An 18,786-nucleotide genomic window follows, 5' to 3' on the forward strand; every position below is an offset into this window, starting at 1 on the left:
CTTCCCTTAGCACCCCAACCCCTACACATTGTTCTGATTTCACCGTGAATTCAAGAACCAGACCAACAAAAAGAGATATAAGTCGGGCAATGAGAACCAAATTTATCCATGATAACTAAATGGTCATCGAGTATCAAAACCTCTGTTAGCTAACCATGGTATTTTCATGGCTGGAGGGGACGCAATGAACTTATCTTTGGTTTGTTTGGGAGGCAAGATGCTGGTGCAGAGAGGGTGATGAGGAGAAACGGCGAAGAGGGCCACGGGGCTATGAAACCTAGCAAGATAACCATCTTGTCCTGGAGCTGCAGCAACACAGGTGTGATCAGAATCTGCAAACCATATTTTCTTTATGCCCAAGTTTTGGAGCAGATCTGACGATTTGGCTTACAAAAATAAGAGGATGTGCTGCTACCAACAAGAGGAACTAATGGGTCATCATCGCCGGCCTCCTCCCCTCGGGCTGTGGAGTGCATGAATCCACCTCTTCTCTTGCTTTCTCTGCTTGAAGCAAACCATGTAGAGAGGTTGGACGAGGATAATGATGAGGAGAAAGCACGAGAGGACTTACGACGGGTGTGGGCTGCTGACGGTGAGGGTGCTGAACCCTGTGGTCCTGCTGCCCCGCCGTCGCGTGGTCTTCCTCGGCTGGGAGCTCTCGCGCTCAGCCACCTGCAGCTCGGTGGCGGCGGCGTTGCCCAGCCACCGGTCACCACCTGAGGCCGCCGTCGTCCACCAACAGCGGTTGCCGTCGCCCCCCGCAACCACCGTCCGCTGTCCGCTGCACCAACCCGTCGCGCCTCCTCCTACCTGCTTCCCCACGTCGCCCCTTTTCTTCCCGACAAAGGATCCATACCTGGCGCTCGTTGTGCCTCGCAACCGTGCGGATCCATACCTGGCGCTCGTTGTGCCTCGCAACTGTGCGGCGGAAGTCGACGAGCAACGCGAGGCGGCGGTGCTCCTCCCCTCCTCGTCCAGCGGGCCGGGGATCTCGAGCCCTGCCGGCTGTGGACGAAATTCTCAAGGCGGCGCGCCGCCACCACTCTCCGCGCCGCCCCTGCCTCCGTGTGCTCCTGTGCATCGCCTTGATCTCGAGACCCGCCGGCTATGGACGGGCTTCTCAAGATGGCACGCCGCCACTATCCAGGCCGACGCCCGCCTCCGTGCGGTCTCCTGCACCGCCTCCTCCTGACCGCCACCGTGGCCGTGCTCGCCATCCCGGAGAGAGGCAGTGCGGGAAGAGGAGAAGAGGCGGCGCAGCGCCGCCATTCGGGGGAGGAAGGAGACGGTGAACGTGGATTGGGGGAGGAAGGAGACGGTAAACGTGGATTGGGGGAGGAAATGAGGGTCGGGGATTGGGTAGCGAGGAGGGGGCGATCTAGGGTTTCACCGTGGAGAGGAGAATGAAGGCGACCGAGCGAGTGGGCGTGCCTTCCTCTCATCGTTGGGCCCCGCACGTAGCCGGTCCTACACGTCATTGACTCTTTCAGAAGCTGAAAAAGTGAGAAAATTTTTACTACATCCGACAGCTGAGGTAGAAAGTGGGATCTGAAATTTACTGTGCATTGCCAAATGAACGAACCAGATGCATTTGCCCCTCTCAGACGCCCTAGATGGCTGGATAGTCTTGCAACCTTTATAGGAGAAATGTTATTTCAGTAAGCCTGTGGGTTAAAACACATGGACTTGGACAGGCTTTGCATAGTACCCAAGGGCATTTATGCAAAATCATCAATGGATAAGAAAATTACCCAATTTTCTTATCCTGTGCGGTTACCAATTCCTTTGGAATAACCGCCGTGGTGAAACATCGACGTGGCCGTGCCTCACCTTTCGGCCGCCGTGGTGGGGCGTCACGCCGTCACCCCCGGCCAGGCCTGTCTCGAGCCGCCGCAGACCAAGGGACCGAGCAGCACCGCAAGGTCCTTGGCCGCCGCAGGCACGAGCACCCGCACCGAGTAGCCGTCCGCCGTCACCACGGCTGGAGGGCTCACCCGGACTGAGTTCCGGCGCAAGGTGAACTCCTCGCTTGTGCCGTCCATGGGGCCGAGCCGGAGAGCCGGACGTTCCGGTGGTCGTTGGAACTGCCACGAGGAAGCCTTCTCCGCTGCGGTAGGGGTCGCAGCCGCGGCCACACTAGCACCGCCCGGTGTGAAGCATGCGCGCATGGCGCCATCGCTTCAGGCTGGAGTGCGTCATCCGCACCGCTGGGACTCCGCGTTAGGAGTCGACCTGGACGACCTTGTCTATGCATCGCCACGGACGCCGGATGGTCTTGGTTGTGGGTACCGCCGCAGTCGCCTGTGACATGGAGCGCCCCATCGCTGTTTCTTAAACGGAGTACTTGCATCTCTTCGTGATTTTTCTGATGGTAACTCCCACCTGCCGGTTTTTTTTGTTCAACTGATGCATGTAGAAGTAGCAACAGAGTTGATTAGCATAGTTGTTTAATCACAGAAAACAAACATACGAGGGATCAATCTAGAACGATTCCTCCATTTTCTGTTGAGGAAACTGATCACTTCCTTCGACTGAAGTTCGGCATGTCACGCGATCCTGTTTTCCCTTTTGATCTTGGCAAACTCAGTAGTTTGAGCGTGGTCATCGATTTGTTCTCACGGCTCCATGCATATCAATGACGCGGCCGCACGGCAATGTTCCGATGATCCGATTCGTCCTGCCTAAACGGCTGTGCTACAACGATCTTCTTCGTCGGAAAACAAATGCTCTCGGTAGAATCTACGTGCTGATAACGTGTTAGAAGTAATCGAGATGTAAATGGAGAGAGGTAACAAATGATCCAAACATTGATGATTCACAACTTATATATAAGGGGAAGGGACGCGAATATGGGTCACGTCCGTTCGAAGAGGTGTGAGGAAGGGTTGTGTCTGTTGACAAACCAATCAACATAGAGAATTACATGAGTGAGGACATAGAGAATTACATGAGTGAGGATTACCCCTTTAATTAACCTATTAATTAAATTCTAACAATTAGTATTATAACTTCTCTCACTTCTCAATGTCTGAAAATATCCTAAGGTCCTACTCAAAAGATGATGATATGATCCTCTAAATATATGGTTTACCTATGAATTCTACCTGGATAGCACAACTCCAATTGTCACTCAAATTAGATCACATTTGATGGATAATTCCCTAGATTTTTTATGAATTTCAAATATTTTTACATAATTTTGACCATTTAAACAACTTTCTGACGATTTTATAAAAAAAAGTAGGTCAAATTTAATCTACGGGCGTGATAGTTTGCTCTAAACTTTTTACAGAAAAATGTTAAGGTACACAAATAGTCATTACACCAGAGATCCGAGCGGTTCACAAGAAGAATAAGAGGAAGAGGAGAATAAATGAGAATGGAAAAATAATCTATATACCTGTTTGAACTCCGTGTCTACAATCTACACATCTGGTACTAAAAGAAATACTCTATTTTAGTTGATGTTAATATAGATGTATCTAGACACATTTTAGTTGTAGATACATACATTTTAGCATCAAGTAATATGGATCGGAGGTTGTAATTTTTTTCTACTGAAAACAGAAATACGATCCCTACCAAGAATGTATTGGTCACACAAATGTTTTAGTTACTCAAAGGGAGAATATGACATCTCGTCCGCCAGTGTGTGTAAATGTTTAAATCAAAAAAATGTTGAGCAGAAGGTTGTGCTCTAAGAACTCTAACCACCAAACAAGAACCCAGCTGCCTGATCCTCGTTTCCATTACACAACTTGAGTGCCTGTATTACAGATGCCCGGTCGAATCCAAGTTCCACGAGCTTTGTGACTTTGGCTTCAAAATCTCCTCCCTGGCAAGGGTTCATACAAGCGTCAAGATCAATCTAATCCACGAAGACTCTATAGAAAGCAAAAGTACAGAAATCTGAATTCTGAGCAAAAAGGACTAACCTGTGGAGGAACCACGGCTGGAGCTCCTGCAAAGGAAATCAGAGTTGGTTGCAATCAATCAGCACTTGCTAATATGTTATCAAGGTCACAAGCTCTATAAGTCTAAGAGACTACACAGGAGCAAACTAACCTGCAGGAGATGATCGCAGTGGCACGTCAGGAGTCTTCTCCCGTGCCTTCGACGATTCCTGGATGATGCAAATTAAATAAGAATATATTGATGATGTCTCATAATTACAGGGAAATAAATGTTGAATTATGCAAAAGCAGTAATTTTGCTTACTCCAGCTGCTCCTTGGCTAGGAGATGCTAACTTTGACAATTTCTCGTCATCACGTGCATGTGAAGGGATGTCTTTCTCTGTATATACAATATTAGAGTGATTGAAGAACTGTGGCTTGAAATTTTTTTGAAGTAGGTGATAGGACAAATATATAGGGATGTTCAATAATGAGGACAAAATCATGACGTTTGTGCTTGAAAGTAAGCTACTAACCATGTAAGAAGGGCACTGACACTTCACCACCTCCTACTCTAAGAACATTGTCCTTTAGGTCAATTATGCACTGCGTTGGATAACAAAAGGCATCATTATGGGGTGTAATCAATAATCAACCAATGTGAGTTAGATGCGATGGCTTATTCCAAAACTTAGTCATGCAATTACCTGATGTTTCCGCAGCATATCAAGTCCGAAAAGGAATTCCATGTTCTGAGCATCCAATACAGTGAAGGAGCAAGGATAGAAAATGTCGCCAATCTGTCCAAACATAGCGATGCATTGTGAACCACTGTTACAACCTAATTAATTACTCCCCCCGTTCACTAATATAAGACCTTTTAGATATTTCAAAGAGGGCCAGATACGGACCAAAGTGAATGAATCTACACACTAAAAGTAGATTAGATACAAACCAAAATGAGTGAATCTACAAAAGCTAAAAGGTCTTACATTAGTGAACAGAGGGAGTACAACTTATCCAGAATTTCTAACGATCAAATGTTAGTAGAGGTACAAATAAAACTATTGGTTTGGCATAGGTTTAGAGGAAGTACAACGATCAAGAACATAATTTCATACCCGCGTAATGAGTTTGGTATTATATTTTCACTTCGTCTCTCTGAATAAAATAATGGTCGTTCAGACAGTAAATGTGTCAATGACTCAAATACTCCCTCTGTCCCGGTGGGTTAGGCCTACCTAGCATTTCATCGTGACCAAGGCAGTAGATGGTTGGGCGTAGGCTCTCGGATTCTTTTCCACGTCTTTAATCCACCCAATTAATTAGGGCATGTGAGCAGACTTAGAAAGCACCCGCGCGCATGCAGCCAATCTCCATCGTGTTTTGCTGCTCCGCATGCAACCTTGGTCAATTTCCCACACCCCCACATGCAACAGTCAGACAAAAATAGGAGGGGGCAGTAATTATAGGGAGAGACTTAATCCTAATTAAATGCAAAGGAAGCCTTAGAGTGGATGTAAATTAGGACAAATAGTTTTTGCTAGTGAGCCTAACTCCCGGGACGGAGGGAGTAGCATTGCAGCATGTCCATGGTCATGGTGCAGAAAATGGACTACTTGCAAAAGGACTGTAAAAATATTGACATTGGTATAACAATTTGCATTATCAAACCTTTATTGGCGCTACATGTATTCTTCCAAGTATCTCCGATTGACCAACACCAATAGCAACCCCTCTGTAACGCTGATCAAGTAGCCTGAGTAACCTGCGCATGATACTCCATTATGTTATCAGTTGTACATGGTATGTTACGCATAGCAGTGAGTGTCTCGAGAGAATAATCTATATTCACCAGTACGATAAAGTTCTATTTATGATAAGATAAACTGTTAATTATTTCTGTCTTCTTCACAGAGAATAATCTATATTCGCCAGTACAATAAAGTTTCAATCAACTACTTCTTAATTCATAACCATATCCATACCCACAACGTTCAGCGCAGTCTTTTGATATGATGGTTGACTGAGCTCCACTGTCAACAAAGGCCTGCAGATGAAAGAAAAGCTAAGATATCACATATACAAAACGATTAGCAGGAAGCAATCAAGCATCTGCATCAACCCGCATCCCGTTATCGCATATCATTTTTAATGGTAGATTGCTAGTACTCAAAAGTAACAAATAGAAAGGAGAAATTAACTTCAGGAAACCATTTGGGGTAGATGGTACAATTGGAACATGTTAAAATAAGACTGTTTTGTTGTTATTTAGCTATGATTGATGCATCAGCAATGATGTATGAAAGGAGTTGTAACAAAGTCCTTACAAGCTCTCTGATATTCAGAATAACATCAAAAGTAGTGTTTGGGCTTTTGGGTACAGGATGCTTGTTATACATGAATAGATTTGTGAAATAACATAATACCTACCTTCAAAGGCACTCCGTTGACTTCCATATCGACATACAGCATAACCTGAAACCAGAATATGGGTCAGTTAATGAGTACAAAGAATAGCACATAAAATAAAAACATACTAACTTGCTAGTCAACCTACCACTCGACCAAATGCTTCAGGATTATGCTCTATAGCAGCCTCCCAGTTTTCATCAATGCCTTTCTGAATATGACAATTTACAAGTAGTCAGAATGTCAGGTAACTGAACAATTCCTAAGAACGTGAACAGGAAAGACAGTATAAAGCACAGTTAAGACAGAGCAAAGCTTTTGTATGAACATAATTTTACATGAAAAGAAATATGCAGTGGTAATAACTAATAATTTGATATTATCCAACCATGAAAGCTATCAGAAATTATATGCATGAAAAAAGAAATTCCCCTTTCTGCTATGCATCATTTCGCCTCTCCATTGTATTTCCTCACATGTTTATTCCTGTTTTTATGCTAAACATTCTTAAGGCTTGGTTGGAATTGATGTGAATTTTAATAACCCCATAGGATTGAGCTGTTTTCAGACAACTACATGTTTAGCTACCTGTTTCTTAATAATGTTCCACCAAGACACATTTCTGTTTTTATCAAGGGCCACAAGGCAGCAAAAAACAAGCATAACCATATAGGCATCATGAATAGGAAGGTTAGGAAAAGGAATAAATCAAGTAGTAAGTATCCTTGTTGGATATGGATGGGTCTATTAGAAAGAGTCTACTTAAATTAGGAAGAGTCCAATTGAGCTAGGAATGTAGAGTTTTTGGTCGGCCTTTGAGTCTGAACTGAGATCCATGTCAGTTGTCCTATGCATAAAGGTCTACTGTGTAACCCTTCGATCAAGCAATGAATTAAATTAAATATTCTCTAAACCTCAGAGCCTCTCTTCCATGTCAGGGATAAGCCATGTCGTCGGATTGTTGAGGGTGAGTGCCCCATCCCCGATTTTCAGACCTTTACCCTACCCAAATTACCTTGCTGTGAATCAAGGTACATCTTCTGCATTCCGGAGAATATGAAATGAAAGGTGAGGGTAACAATTGGAAAACCAGATTCATCAACATTTAGTTTGATTAATCTTCTATGACTTCTTTCCCACAGCAGTTTAAGAAACAAGCATGGCATAACAGCCTAACAAGCAGATCCCTTGGGTTGGTCATGCAGTGATGTTTGTGCTCAAATTTGCCTGTAATATGTGAAAAGGTCAAAAGGTCATATCCGGACAAAGAATAGGTTTATACCTGCCGAATTGCAGCTTCAATTTTCTTCTGAGCCTCAACATCAAATGGATCAGCATACAATAAAGCCTGCAAACAAATCATAGTTATTATTTATTAATGCCCAGACCTATTATTATTCAACAACCTAGAAAAACAGCACAAGACAAACAATAAAAATAGAAAATGGTGATATACATTTACAACATAGTGATATACATGGAACAGCATGAAGATGTATTTATATAAATGATATGGAGTTACAGCAGGAGCAACCCATATTCTCAACTTTCATCTACATAAGGCATGGCAATGGACATAACATGCAGGAAGCAAAGTACTGATTAGCCGATGAGATGCTCACAAGTTCTTCTTCCTGTTTGCGTTTATGTTGTAGTCTTTGTTGGTGGTGTGACCGCAGGATATTTTGCAACTCAGTGATGTCATCTCCAAGGATGGCTTGAGCTAATGAAGGGTCATTCTGCAAATTAAAAAGATAACGTTTAAATGAAAGAAATAAACATATTTTCTGCAACTAACAGATATGAATTGTAATATGGCCAATTTCGATAGGCCAATGAAGCTACCAGCAAAGTTTACCTGAAGGAGTTGCGCCATAAGTTGTGAATTACCACGTATATGCTGTTGGAAAGCTTGAGGATTTACAGCCGAACCATCAGGATTTACCCTCATGAAATCCTCAGATGTCCTGGAATTTCCACCCCAGGTAATTAAATAGTACAAACTAGAAAGCATAGTCACTTGAGTAGCATTGAAATCCGTGAGGATTAAGTCAAACTAAAAAAAATTGTATTACATCTCTTTCAGTATTATGCCAGTTATAATTTGTGATAGTGATACATCAAAATTAGAACTGATAACTAACTACAAGGAGAAAACCATCTCAGCATACCAATAAGAGAAAACAAGGCGCCACATGCAAGACTATAGGCACCACATCACCCATAATGAACTGCAGGAACTTAAACCCCAAGGAAATTCCCAACAGATGTATATTCGGGAGGACAAGAACCAAACCTATACCTGTTGTTGGAGGCAACCATCATGACGAGATCGCCATCATGGACTCCGATTGCGCTGAGCTTCTCCGCATTGTTCGTCATCTCCCTGCCATTGAAGTGAAGCACCTGCTGCTGCAGCGGCACTCGAGTCTAGCCACACAGGAACACCCAAAACAAACAATGTGAGATCAAATCAGTCGAGGCAACTCCTTTTTTTGGAAGAGGAAATCTGAAGCTAGGATTTCACGGGCACGGCTCACCTCCACCTCGAGAAGCGCCTTCAGATTCTCCACCTGCAAAGCACGCAGGGCACACACAATTCAGTCGAACGCGCGCTGCAGGTTTTTCTAAAGAGTGGATCGCAATAACAGTTGGGTTTAGCTCTGGTGGCGGAAGGGCCGCACGATTCTAGCCAAAACAAGGCCAGTCGGAGCTAAAGATCCGACTGAACTTCACGCGTAACGCGAGGCAGCAGCACGCCACTGGGAGTAAATTGCGGGCCGCGTGCGCCCGCTTCAGGAACGAACTCCTCGCCCTTCTCGCGAGCTCGGAAGACGCCGCCCGAAATTGGCCCGGCGGGGCAGCGTCTGTCTGTTGCTCGTCAAGATCGAGATGGGGGGAAGGTAGAGGAGGGGGTGTGGAAGGGAGGCTTACGGATTCGTCGGGATCGACGTCGAGGGAGAGAATCTGCTCGTCGGCGGTCATTACGGTGAGCTTCATCTCGGCGCCGCCGGTTGGAATCGAACTCCTCCGCCGCGGCTGTGGAAAGAGAGGGCCTTTCCTGTTGGCTGCGGCCTGCGGGGGGGACGAGGCGAAGGCGAGTCTACGGGTGTCAAATCGGGCTGCGTTCTTACTTGCAGAAGTGGTAAGGAATTGTGACGGACGGTAAGCCTGCGTTTGGTTGGCGATGGAAGGACAGACTGGATGGGATCATCCCCTTCAGCTTTTTTTTACCTGTCCCCTTCAGCTTTGTTGGTAGTACTATAGTTTCTAGGGATTTCTATTGGGAAAATCTAACTAAAAGCGCCGCATGCATACGCCTTCCGTGCGGCGCGCGTTGTGATTAGGAAAAACGCATCGCGCCTCTTAGGAACCGATCACATTATCCCCTCGCTGGCTTATCCCTCCGGTCCTCCCCACGTTGCTCTCAACCACACACTCTCTCTGGACCACTCATTCTCTCTCTAGACCAGCAGCACCGCGCAGAGAGGGCGAAGAGGCGTTAGAGAGGAGGAGTCTGCCGCCGGTGAGGATGCAGCGGGACGCTGCCGCCGAGCGCTGGGAGGAAGCGTTCATCGGTAGCTCGAAGATGGCATCGAAGAGCAAGCAGCCCGGGGCCACCACGCGGCGAGGATGCAGCGGGCCCTATCGTTGAGCTGCCGTTAAGACATCAAAAGGCAGGGGAAGACGTCGAGTTGAGCTGCAGCGGGGTGGCGGGCTTCCACGACGGCGCCGGCCATGGTCGCGTGACGGAGGGCGGCAGGCTTCCGCTAGAAAGGCTCCTGCGATGGAGACCGGCGGGCTCGCGATGGCGCCAGAAAGTCTCGGACGGCGGGCTTCCGCGGCGGAGGGCGGTGGACTCGTGACTACGCCGGAAAGGCTCGGGCGGCGGGCTTCCGCGGCGGTGCGGGATAGAGTCGCGCGACGGTGCCGGAAAGGCTCAAGGCTGCGGAGGGCGGCGGGCTTGCGCGACGGCACCGGAAAGGCTTGGGCGGCGGAGGCCATCGGGATGCAGCGGTATGGTCCAAAAAAATGGGGATTGACTAGCTCGTGCGGTTGCAATTAGGCACCTAATTTTAATGTGGCAATTATGTTTAACAAATCTGGTCATGGGGCTTACTTAAGCTGGTAATTAGTATTTGATTAATTTGGAGCCATTGAATCTGGCTAGTAACAACTGAGCCTATACCATACTAGACATACTTAACCTGGCAATTAGGCATACCTAACCTGGCAGGTACTGTCTAATTAACCTGGTAGGCACTCTCTTGTGTAATGAATCTGGCAAGCAACAACTAAGCCTATCTCTTAACCTGGCAGTTAGGCGTACTTAACCTGGCAGGTGTCTAATTAACCTGGCAGGTACTATCTAATGAATCTGGGCATCTGGCAATTAGTAATGGGCAACAAATATCAATTAACTGGCAATAAGTTGTGAGCTAGAGGATACACGAAATGTTTCTCTTCGTTGGGCTGCACCGAGCATGCAAAGATCACGCTACTATCTCCTGGCTAAGAAACTTTGCGGATAATTTTGCTAGGACACCTTGACGCATGTGACCTACAGAGTATTTTTTTTAATGTGGCGTATGCACGGCTACACGCAGTGGAGCTAGTGCAGGTCTTCGATTTCTTGGCAGAGGCGAGATCACGCTACTAGAAATGGACGTTGCTACGCGGCGGCGCCGCACAAAAGCCTCACCCGTACGACGGGTGACGTCAGCGAGACAGCGACCGGTGGGGCGGTGGGGAGTGGTTAAGCAGGGTACTGGACGCATGCAGACACAAAAGAAATCGAAGACCTGCACTAGCTCCACTGCGTGTAGCCGTGCATACGCCACATTAAAAAAAATACTCTGTAGGTCACATGCGTCAAGGTGTCCTAGCAAAATTATCCGCAAAAGTTTCTTAGCCAGGAGATAGTAGCGTGATCTTTGCATGCTCGGTGCAGCCCAACGAAGAGAAACATTTCGTGTATCCTCTAGCTCACAACTTATTGCCAGTTAATTGATATTTGTTGCCCATTACTAATTGCCAGATGCCCAGATTCATTAGATAGTACCTGCCAGGTTAATTAGACACCTGCCAGGTTAAGTACGCCTAACTGCCAGGTTAAGAGATAGGCTTAGTTGTTGCTTGCCAGATTCATTACACAAGAGAGTGCCTACCAGGTTAATTAGACAGTACCTGCCAGGTTAGGTATGCCTAATTGCCAGGTTAAGTATGTCTAGTATGGTATAGGCTCAGTTGTTACTAGCCAGATTCAATGGCTCCAAATTAATCAGATACTAATTACCAGCTTAAGTAAGCCCCATGACCAGATTTGTTAAACATAATTGCCACATTAAAATTAGGTGCCTAATTGCAACCGCACGAGCTAGTCAATCCCCATTTTTTTTGGACCATACCGCTGCATCCCGATGGCCTCCGCCGCCCAAGCCTTTCCGGTGCCGTCGCAGAAGCCCGCCGCCCTCCGCAGCTTGAGCCTTCCGGCACCATCGCGCGACTCTATCCCGCACCGCCGCGGAAGCCCGCCGCCCGAGCCTTTCCGGCGTAGTCACGAGTCCACCGCCCTCCGCCGCGGAAACCCGCCGTCCGAGACTTTCTGGCGCCATCGCGAGCCCGCCGGTCTCCATCGCAGGAGCCTTTCCAGCGGAAGCCTGCCGCCCTCCGTCACGCGACCATGGCCGGCGCCGTCGTGGAAGCCCGCCACCCCGCTGCAGCTCAGCTCGACGTCTTCCCCTGCCTTTTGATGTCTTAACGGCAGCTCAACGATAGGGCCCGTTGCATCCTCGCCGCGTGGTGGCCCCCGGGCTGCTTGCTCTTCGATGCCATCTTCGAGCTACCGATGAACGCTTCCTCCCAGCGCTCGGCGGCAGCGTCCCGCTGCATCCTCACCGGCGGCAGACTCCTCCTCTCTAACGCCTCTTCGCCCTCTCTGCGCGGTGCTGCTGGTCTAGAGAGAGAATGAGTGGTCCAGAGAGAGTGTGTGGTTGAGAGCAACGTGGGGAGGACCGGAGGGATAAGCCAGCGAGGGGATAATGTGATCGGTTCCTAAGAGGCGCGATGCGTTTTTCCTAATCACAACGCGCGCCGCACGGAAGGCGTATGCATGCGGCGCTTTTAGTTAGATTTTCCCTTCTATTTTCATGCCCTAAGGTCTTTAGTTGTGCTCAGTTTTTTTCAGTTGCTTAGTTTTTTCTCAGTTTTTCCCAAACCCTTGTCTCAAACCCTATAAGTGGTGGTACAGCCGGTTGCCCGACGGATCAACAACTTTGACCGTTATCTACTTACTAGTGGGGCTACGTAGAGCCTGCAAAGACATGTCAGACCATCCATCTTTGTTTGACCGTAAGCATCGTCGTATCCCTGACCAAAACGAGGACGAGTGGGGATTCGGTATATCGAATGACAAGTGGGACCATGACGCTGATACAAGGGGCAATACATGGGTAGGATTAGATTTTTAAACGGAGCTCTACAGCTATGGCACGGAGGAGGTGGCCTGCGGGGTGTCGAGATGAGATCGACGTCCACAAAGAACTGCATGAGGCGAGACCAGACGCATTAGATAGCTATGAACTAGACGCATTTAACCATGCAAAGAAGAGAAGAAATGGTCGAGGACATCGACGACTACCTCAACACTTTAACTGATGGTGTCAGACACGAACGCGAGCAATGTAGACAAAACTAGTGTCTCTCCTTTCTAGCGTGTATAGATGGGTTCTAGGGGAGCGTGGTGGCGAAGGGAAAGACCTCGTGGTGGTCTGTGGCGTCCAGCATAGCGGGGCGGCGTGACCGTGCCCACAGCGGCGTGCATGTTCGCCATTGGCATCCGCATGTACGTTCGGCATTGGCCTCGGCGGTATCTCTGGTGTGTCAGTGATCGAATGAGGGGACGGGATTGAGGGTGCATCCCGACGGTGACCTAGTAGTGGCAGCGAGTATAGTCGTTCTGACCATGCCGATATCGGCATCGGCATCGTTTGGAGGCTGTGGTGCTCGAATCAAGGTGGGATTTGTTTCTTGCACAGCAAAATGAATTTGAAACAAGTTTCCTGTTGAAGGTTAGGTAAAATACGAAATTTTGTAACTAAAAAATTTACTGGCACCATGGTGAGGTTCTTTTTGATAGAGCTATACGGTTCGGCAAAAGTTTTTGACACTTTTTAGATATTCCTTGTTGTTACACATATGGCATCATGTATGGCAAATTTGGGGTCATTTGGAGATGTTCGAAAAAATTACTTTGCTTAAGCGCATGTCGTTTTGTCTCACTGAAACCAGCTTTTGTAACAAGTTAGGTTTTTTCGACCTTCTCTAAATGACCTCAAATTTCATACAGATGATCTTCTATAGAAATATAGGTACATTGTTTCATTTTTACATTTTTTGAACTTTTATTTTCCTTTATAATACCCAGCTGATTTCCAGGTCAAAACCTCGAAAGTTAACATAAGTAGATGGTGAACCCTCCCAAACTTCAAATACAGAGATAGATAGATTGTTTCGTTTATCATTTTAGCGTGAAAAGTAATGGCTACAGGAAATCAGTGATGGTTTAGCATTTTTTGCGTGAAAAGTAATGGCTACAACAAATCGGTGATGGTTTATCATTTTTTTGCGTGAAAAGTAATGGCTACAAGAAATCGGTGATGGTTTATCATTTTTTACGTGAAAACTAATGGCTACAACAAATCGGTGATGGTTTATCATTTTTTGCATGAAAAGTAATGGATACTCCCTCCATACCGGTTTATAAGCACATTTCGTGATTTGAGAAGAACTTTGACCATTAATTTGGTCAACAAAATATGAAATATATATCACAAACATTATATCGTTGGAAACTTCTTTTGCATATGAATCCAATGGTATAATTTTTTGGCATATAAATTATATTAGGTTGACCAAATTAATGATCAAAGTTTGTCTCGAAACACGTAATAGGCCTATAAACCGGTATGGAGGGAGTACAAGAAATCGGTGATTGTTTATCATTTTTTGCGTGAAAAGTAATGGCTACAACAAATCGGTGATGGTTTATATTTTTGCGTTAAAAGTAATGGCTACAAGAAATCGGTGATGGTTTATCATTTTCTTGCGTGAAAAGTAATGCCTAAAAGAGTTTATAATTTTTAGCGCGTGAAAAATAATACAGAAACTAAACTTGCTGAATTCGGTGGCAAACTGGGTATTTAGCATACATAGAGGGTGGAAGCTAGCCGCCGACAGAGAGAGAGAGAGGGTGGTGGCCCCGATTAGAGAGAGAGATGGGGGTTATCCTGCCCTTTAGATCATACGATCAACGGTCGGCGGGCACGATCCGCGTGACAAGGGCTAGATCAATCAGGGCAAGGTTGGGCGTCCCCTGTGAGAATTTGTGAAGGGAGAGAGCAAAACTGAGTAGTATCAAGAAACCAAGGGCACGTGAGTAGTAAACAGACTAAGGGATTCAAATATAAGATTTAAAAAATAGAAAATGCGTGTTTTGTACAATGAAACCCATCTTGGCCTACCTCAAACTATTTGCAATACAAATATACATGAGTGTGAAAATTGTGGCCTCATTCACACAAAGTATGTTTTGGAGAAAGCTCTTTTGGGAAGAGCTTATTGTGGAAAGCCATGCACCTTCATAGCTACTAGGTGATTTGAGAAGTGGCAATTTATGGTAAAACTTGATTTATCTATGATTGTTATGGTTCCCAACGTGGCAGGTCGCGTAAGAAGACTCCATGAGTAAGTGCCACTATGGTTTAACTTTTTTGAAATTTTTTGCGCATGAAATGACTCAATTAAATAGCTTAATCACATTTGTTGACTCTCTGTTGACCAGCCACTTGAGGATAAAACTGAGTATATTGCACTAGCCAGTATTAGTACTCGAGGGGAAAACTGAGTACAGATATTTTTCCAGTGTAAGACTCGAGGGTAGAACTGGGTACACGTAACAGTGCAGACGTGCAGTACCACGGACGCGTGTCACGGTGCGCAGCGGTTAGGCGGTGCGCGTGTTGAGACCAAACGTCTAGTTTTTTGGAACTGCCGAGACCAACCATCACCTTGCCTGTTGATGTCTACGCACGCTTCTATTTCTGTAGACAGTGTTGGGCCTCCAAGAGCAGAGGTTTGTAGAACAGCAGCAAGTTTCCCTTAAGTGAATCACCCAAGGTTTATCGAACTCATGAAGGTAGAGGTCAAAGATATCCCTCTCAAGCAACCCTGCAATTAAGATACAAGAAGTCTCTTGTGTCCCCAACACACCTAATACACTTGTCAGATGTATAGGTGCACTAGTTCGGCGAAGAGATAGTGAAATACAAGTAATACGGATGATTATAAGTAGTAGGTGCAATCTGAAATAAAGATGGCAGCAAGCAAACGTGTAACAGAACTTGTTGGAAACGGTGTTTCAATGCTTAGAAACAAGGCCTAGGGATCGTACTTTCACTAGTGGACACTCTCAACAATGATCACATAACTGAATAAATAAGTGCTACTCTTAAACACTCTCTTGTTGGATAACAAACACCATTCCTTGTGTAGGGCTACAAAAGCACACCTCAAGCCGGAGTAAACAAGCTCCACAACGTTCGGAGTTCATATTAAAGTAACCTCTAGAGTGCATAATAGACCGTTGCAATTTAGACCGAGTACTAACATAGCATACACACTGTCACCAATAGCTATGAAAGGGGGAATAGATCACATCAATAGTATCATAGTAATAGTTAACTTCATAATCTACAAGAGATTACAATCATAACCTACGCCAAGTACTTCATGATGCACACATTGTCAACTTTACATCATGGAGGAGGAATAGACTACTTTAATAACATCACTAGAGTAGCGCATAGATTAATAGTGATACAAAGCTCATGATCACATAAAGATCACACCATGGGAGAGAGAGATGAACCACATAGCTACCGGTAGAGCCCTCAGCCTCGGGGGAGAACTACTCCCTCCTCATCATAGGAGACAGCAACGGCGATGAAGATGGTGGTGGAGTCGATGGAGATGACTTCCAGGAGCACTTCCCCGTCCCGGCGGCGTGCCGGAACAGAGATTCTGTCCCCCGAAACTTGTCTTCGCGATGGCGGCGGCTACGGAACTCTTCGTGGAATATCGTCGATTGTTTTAGGGTTTTCGCATCTGGAGGATTATATAGGCGAAAAGGCGGCGTCGGAGGGGTCCCGAGGGGCCCACCCCATAGCTGGGCGCCCCCCCTCTTGGTCGCGCCGCCAGGTGGTGTGGGGCCCCCTTGGCCCCTCTCCGTCTCTCATTCGGTGTTCTGGGTCCGTCTCGGTAAAATAGGAGGTTTGGCTTTTGTTTCGTCCAATTCCGAGAATATTTCCTGTGTAGGATTTCTGAAACCAAAAACAGCAGAAAACAGGAACTGGCACCTCGGCATCTTGTTAATAGGTTAGTCCCGGAAAATGCATAAAAACATTATAAAGTGTGAGCAAAACATGTAGGTATTGTCATAAAACTAGCATGGAACATCAGAAATTATAGATACGTTGGAGACGTATCAAGCATCCACAAGCTTAGTTCCTACTCGCCCTCGAGTAGGTAAACGATAAAAAGAATAATTTCTGAAGTGACATGCTACTAACATAATCTTGATCATACTATTGTAAAGCATATGAGATGAATGAAGTGATTCAAAGCAATGGTAAAGATAATGACTAAACAACTGAATCATATATCAAAGACTTTTCATGAATAGTACTTTCAAGACAAGCATCAAAAAGCCTTGCATGAGAGTTAACTCATAAAGCAATAGATTCTTATTAGAAGGTTTTGAAACAACACAAAGGAAGATATAAGTTTCAGCAGTTGCTTTCAACTTCAACATGTATATCTCATGGATAATTGTCAATACAAAGTAATATGATGAATGCAAATAAGCAAGTATGTAAGAATCAATGCACACAGTTGACACAAGTGTTTGCTTGTAAGATAGAAAGAAGTAGGGAAACTGACTCAACATAAAGTAAAAGAAAGGCCCTTCGCAGAGGGAAGCAGGGATTACTCTTGTGCTAGAGCTTTTTATTTTGAAAACATGGAAACAATTTTGTCAACGGTAGTAATAATTCATATGTGTTATGCATAAAACATCCTATAATTTGCAAGCCTCATGCATCGAATACCAATAGTGCTCGCACCTTGTCCTAATTAGCTCGGATTTCCATGGATTATCATTGCATTACATATGTTTCAACCAAGTGTCACAAAGGGGTACCTCTATGTCACATGTACAAAGGTCCAGGGAGATAGATCGCATTTGATTTCTCGGTTTTGATAGATCTCAACTTGAGGACATCCATACCGGGACAACATAGAAAACAGATAATGGACTCCTCTTTAATGCTTAAGCATTCAACAACAGATAATATTCTCATAAGAGATTTGAGGATTAATGTCCAAGCTGAAACTTCCACCATGATACATGGCTTTGGTTGGCGGCCCAATGTTCTTCTCTAACAATATGCATACTCAAACCATTTAATCATGACAAATCACCCTTACTTCGGACAAGACGAACATGCATAGCAACTCACATGATATTCAACAAAGGTGTAAAGAGTTGATGGCGTCCCTAGAAACATGGTTACCGCTCAACAAGCAACTTATAAGAAATAAGATACATAAGCAACATATTCAATACCACAATAGTTTTAAAGCTATTTTCCCATGAGCTATGTATTGCAAAGACAAGGAATGGAATTTTAAAGGTAGCGCGCAAGCAATTTACTTGAAATGGCAGAAAAATACCACATAGTAGGTAGTTATGGTGGACACAAATGGCATAAGTTTTGGCTCAAGGTTTTGGATGCACGAGAAGCATTCCCTCTCAGTACAAGGCTTTGGCTAGCAAGGTTGTTTGAAGCAAACACAAGTATGAACCGGTACAGCAAAACTTACATAAGAACATATTGCAAGCATTATAAGACTCTACACTGTCTCCTTGCTGTTCAAACACTTTTACCAGAAAATATCTAGACTTTAGAGAGACCAATCATGCAAACCAAATTTCGACAAGCTCTACAATAATTCTCCACTAATAGGTTCAAACTACATGATGCAAGAGCTTAAACATGATCTACTTGAGAGCTCAAAACAATTGCCAAGTATCAAATTATTCAAGACCATATACCAATTACCATATGAAGCATTTTCTGTTTCCAACCAAATAGCTATGAACGAAGCGGTTTTCAACCTTCGCCATGAACATTAAAAGTAGAACTAAGAACACCAGTGTTCATATGAAACAGCGGAGCGTGTCTTTCTCCCACACAAGGATTGCTAGGATCCGAATTTATTCAAACACAAACAAAAATAAAAACACACAGACGCTCCAAGTAAAGCACATAAGATGTGACGGAATAAAAATATAGTTTCACTAGAGGTGACCTGATAAGTTGTCGATGAAGAAGGGGATGCCTTGGGCATCTCCAAGCTTA

At 45.3% G+C, this 18,786-nt stretch overlaps 1 protein-coding gene across 1 annotated transcript; it reads right to left on the minus strand.

Annotated features, from left to right (window-relative positions):
- Nucleotides 1–3,592: 3,592 nt before the first annotated feature.
- Nucleotides 3,593–9,430, minus strand: LOC124676681 (protein DNA-DAMAGE INDUCIBLE 1-like). Its single transcript, XM_047212727.1, has 16 exons — nt 9,242–9,430; nt 8,848–8,880; nt 8,610–8,737; nt 8,166–8,274; nt 7,930–8,046; nt 7,590–7,655; nt 6,456–6,518; nt 6,329–6,373; nt 5,884–5,945; nt 5,570–5,663; nt 4,603–4,695; nt 4,432–4,501; nt 4,219–4,295; nt 4,066–4,123; nt 3,936–3,961; nt 3,593–3,835 (listed from the first exon to the last, which is right to left on the minus strand). The coding sequence occupies exons 1-16, from the start codon at nt 9,305–9,307 to the stop codon at nt 3,707–3,709; spliced, it is 1,236 nt and encodes a 411-aa protein (XP_047068683.1). The 5' UTR covers nt 9,308–9,430; the 3' UTR covers nt 3,593–3,706.
- Between the last annotated feature and the right edge of the window lie 9,356 nt (nt 9,431–18,786).

Source organism: Lolium rigidum, chromosome 7 (genome assembly GCF_022539505.1).
Source record: "Lolium rigidum isolate FL_2022 chromosome 7, APGP_CSIRO_Lrig_0.1, whole genome shotgun sequence".
NCBI lineage: Eukaryota > Viridiplantae > Streptophyta > Magnoliopsida > Poales > Poaceae > Lolium > Lolium rigidum.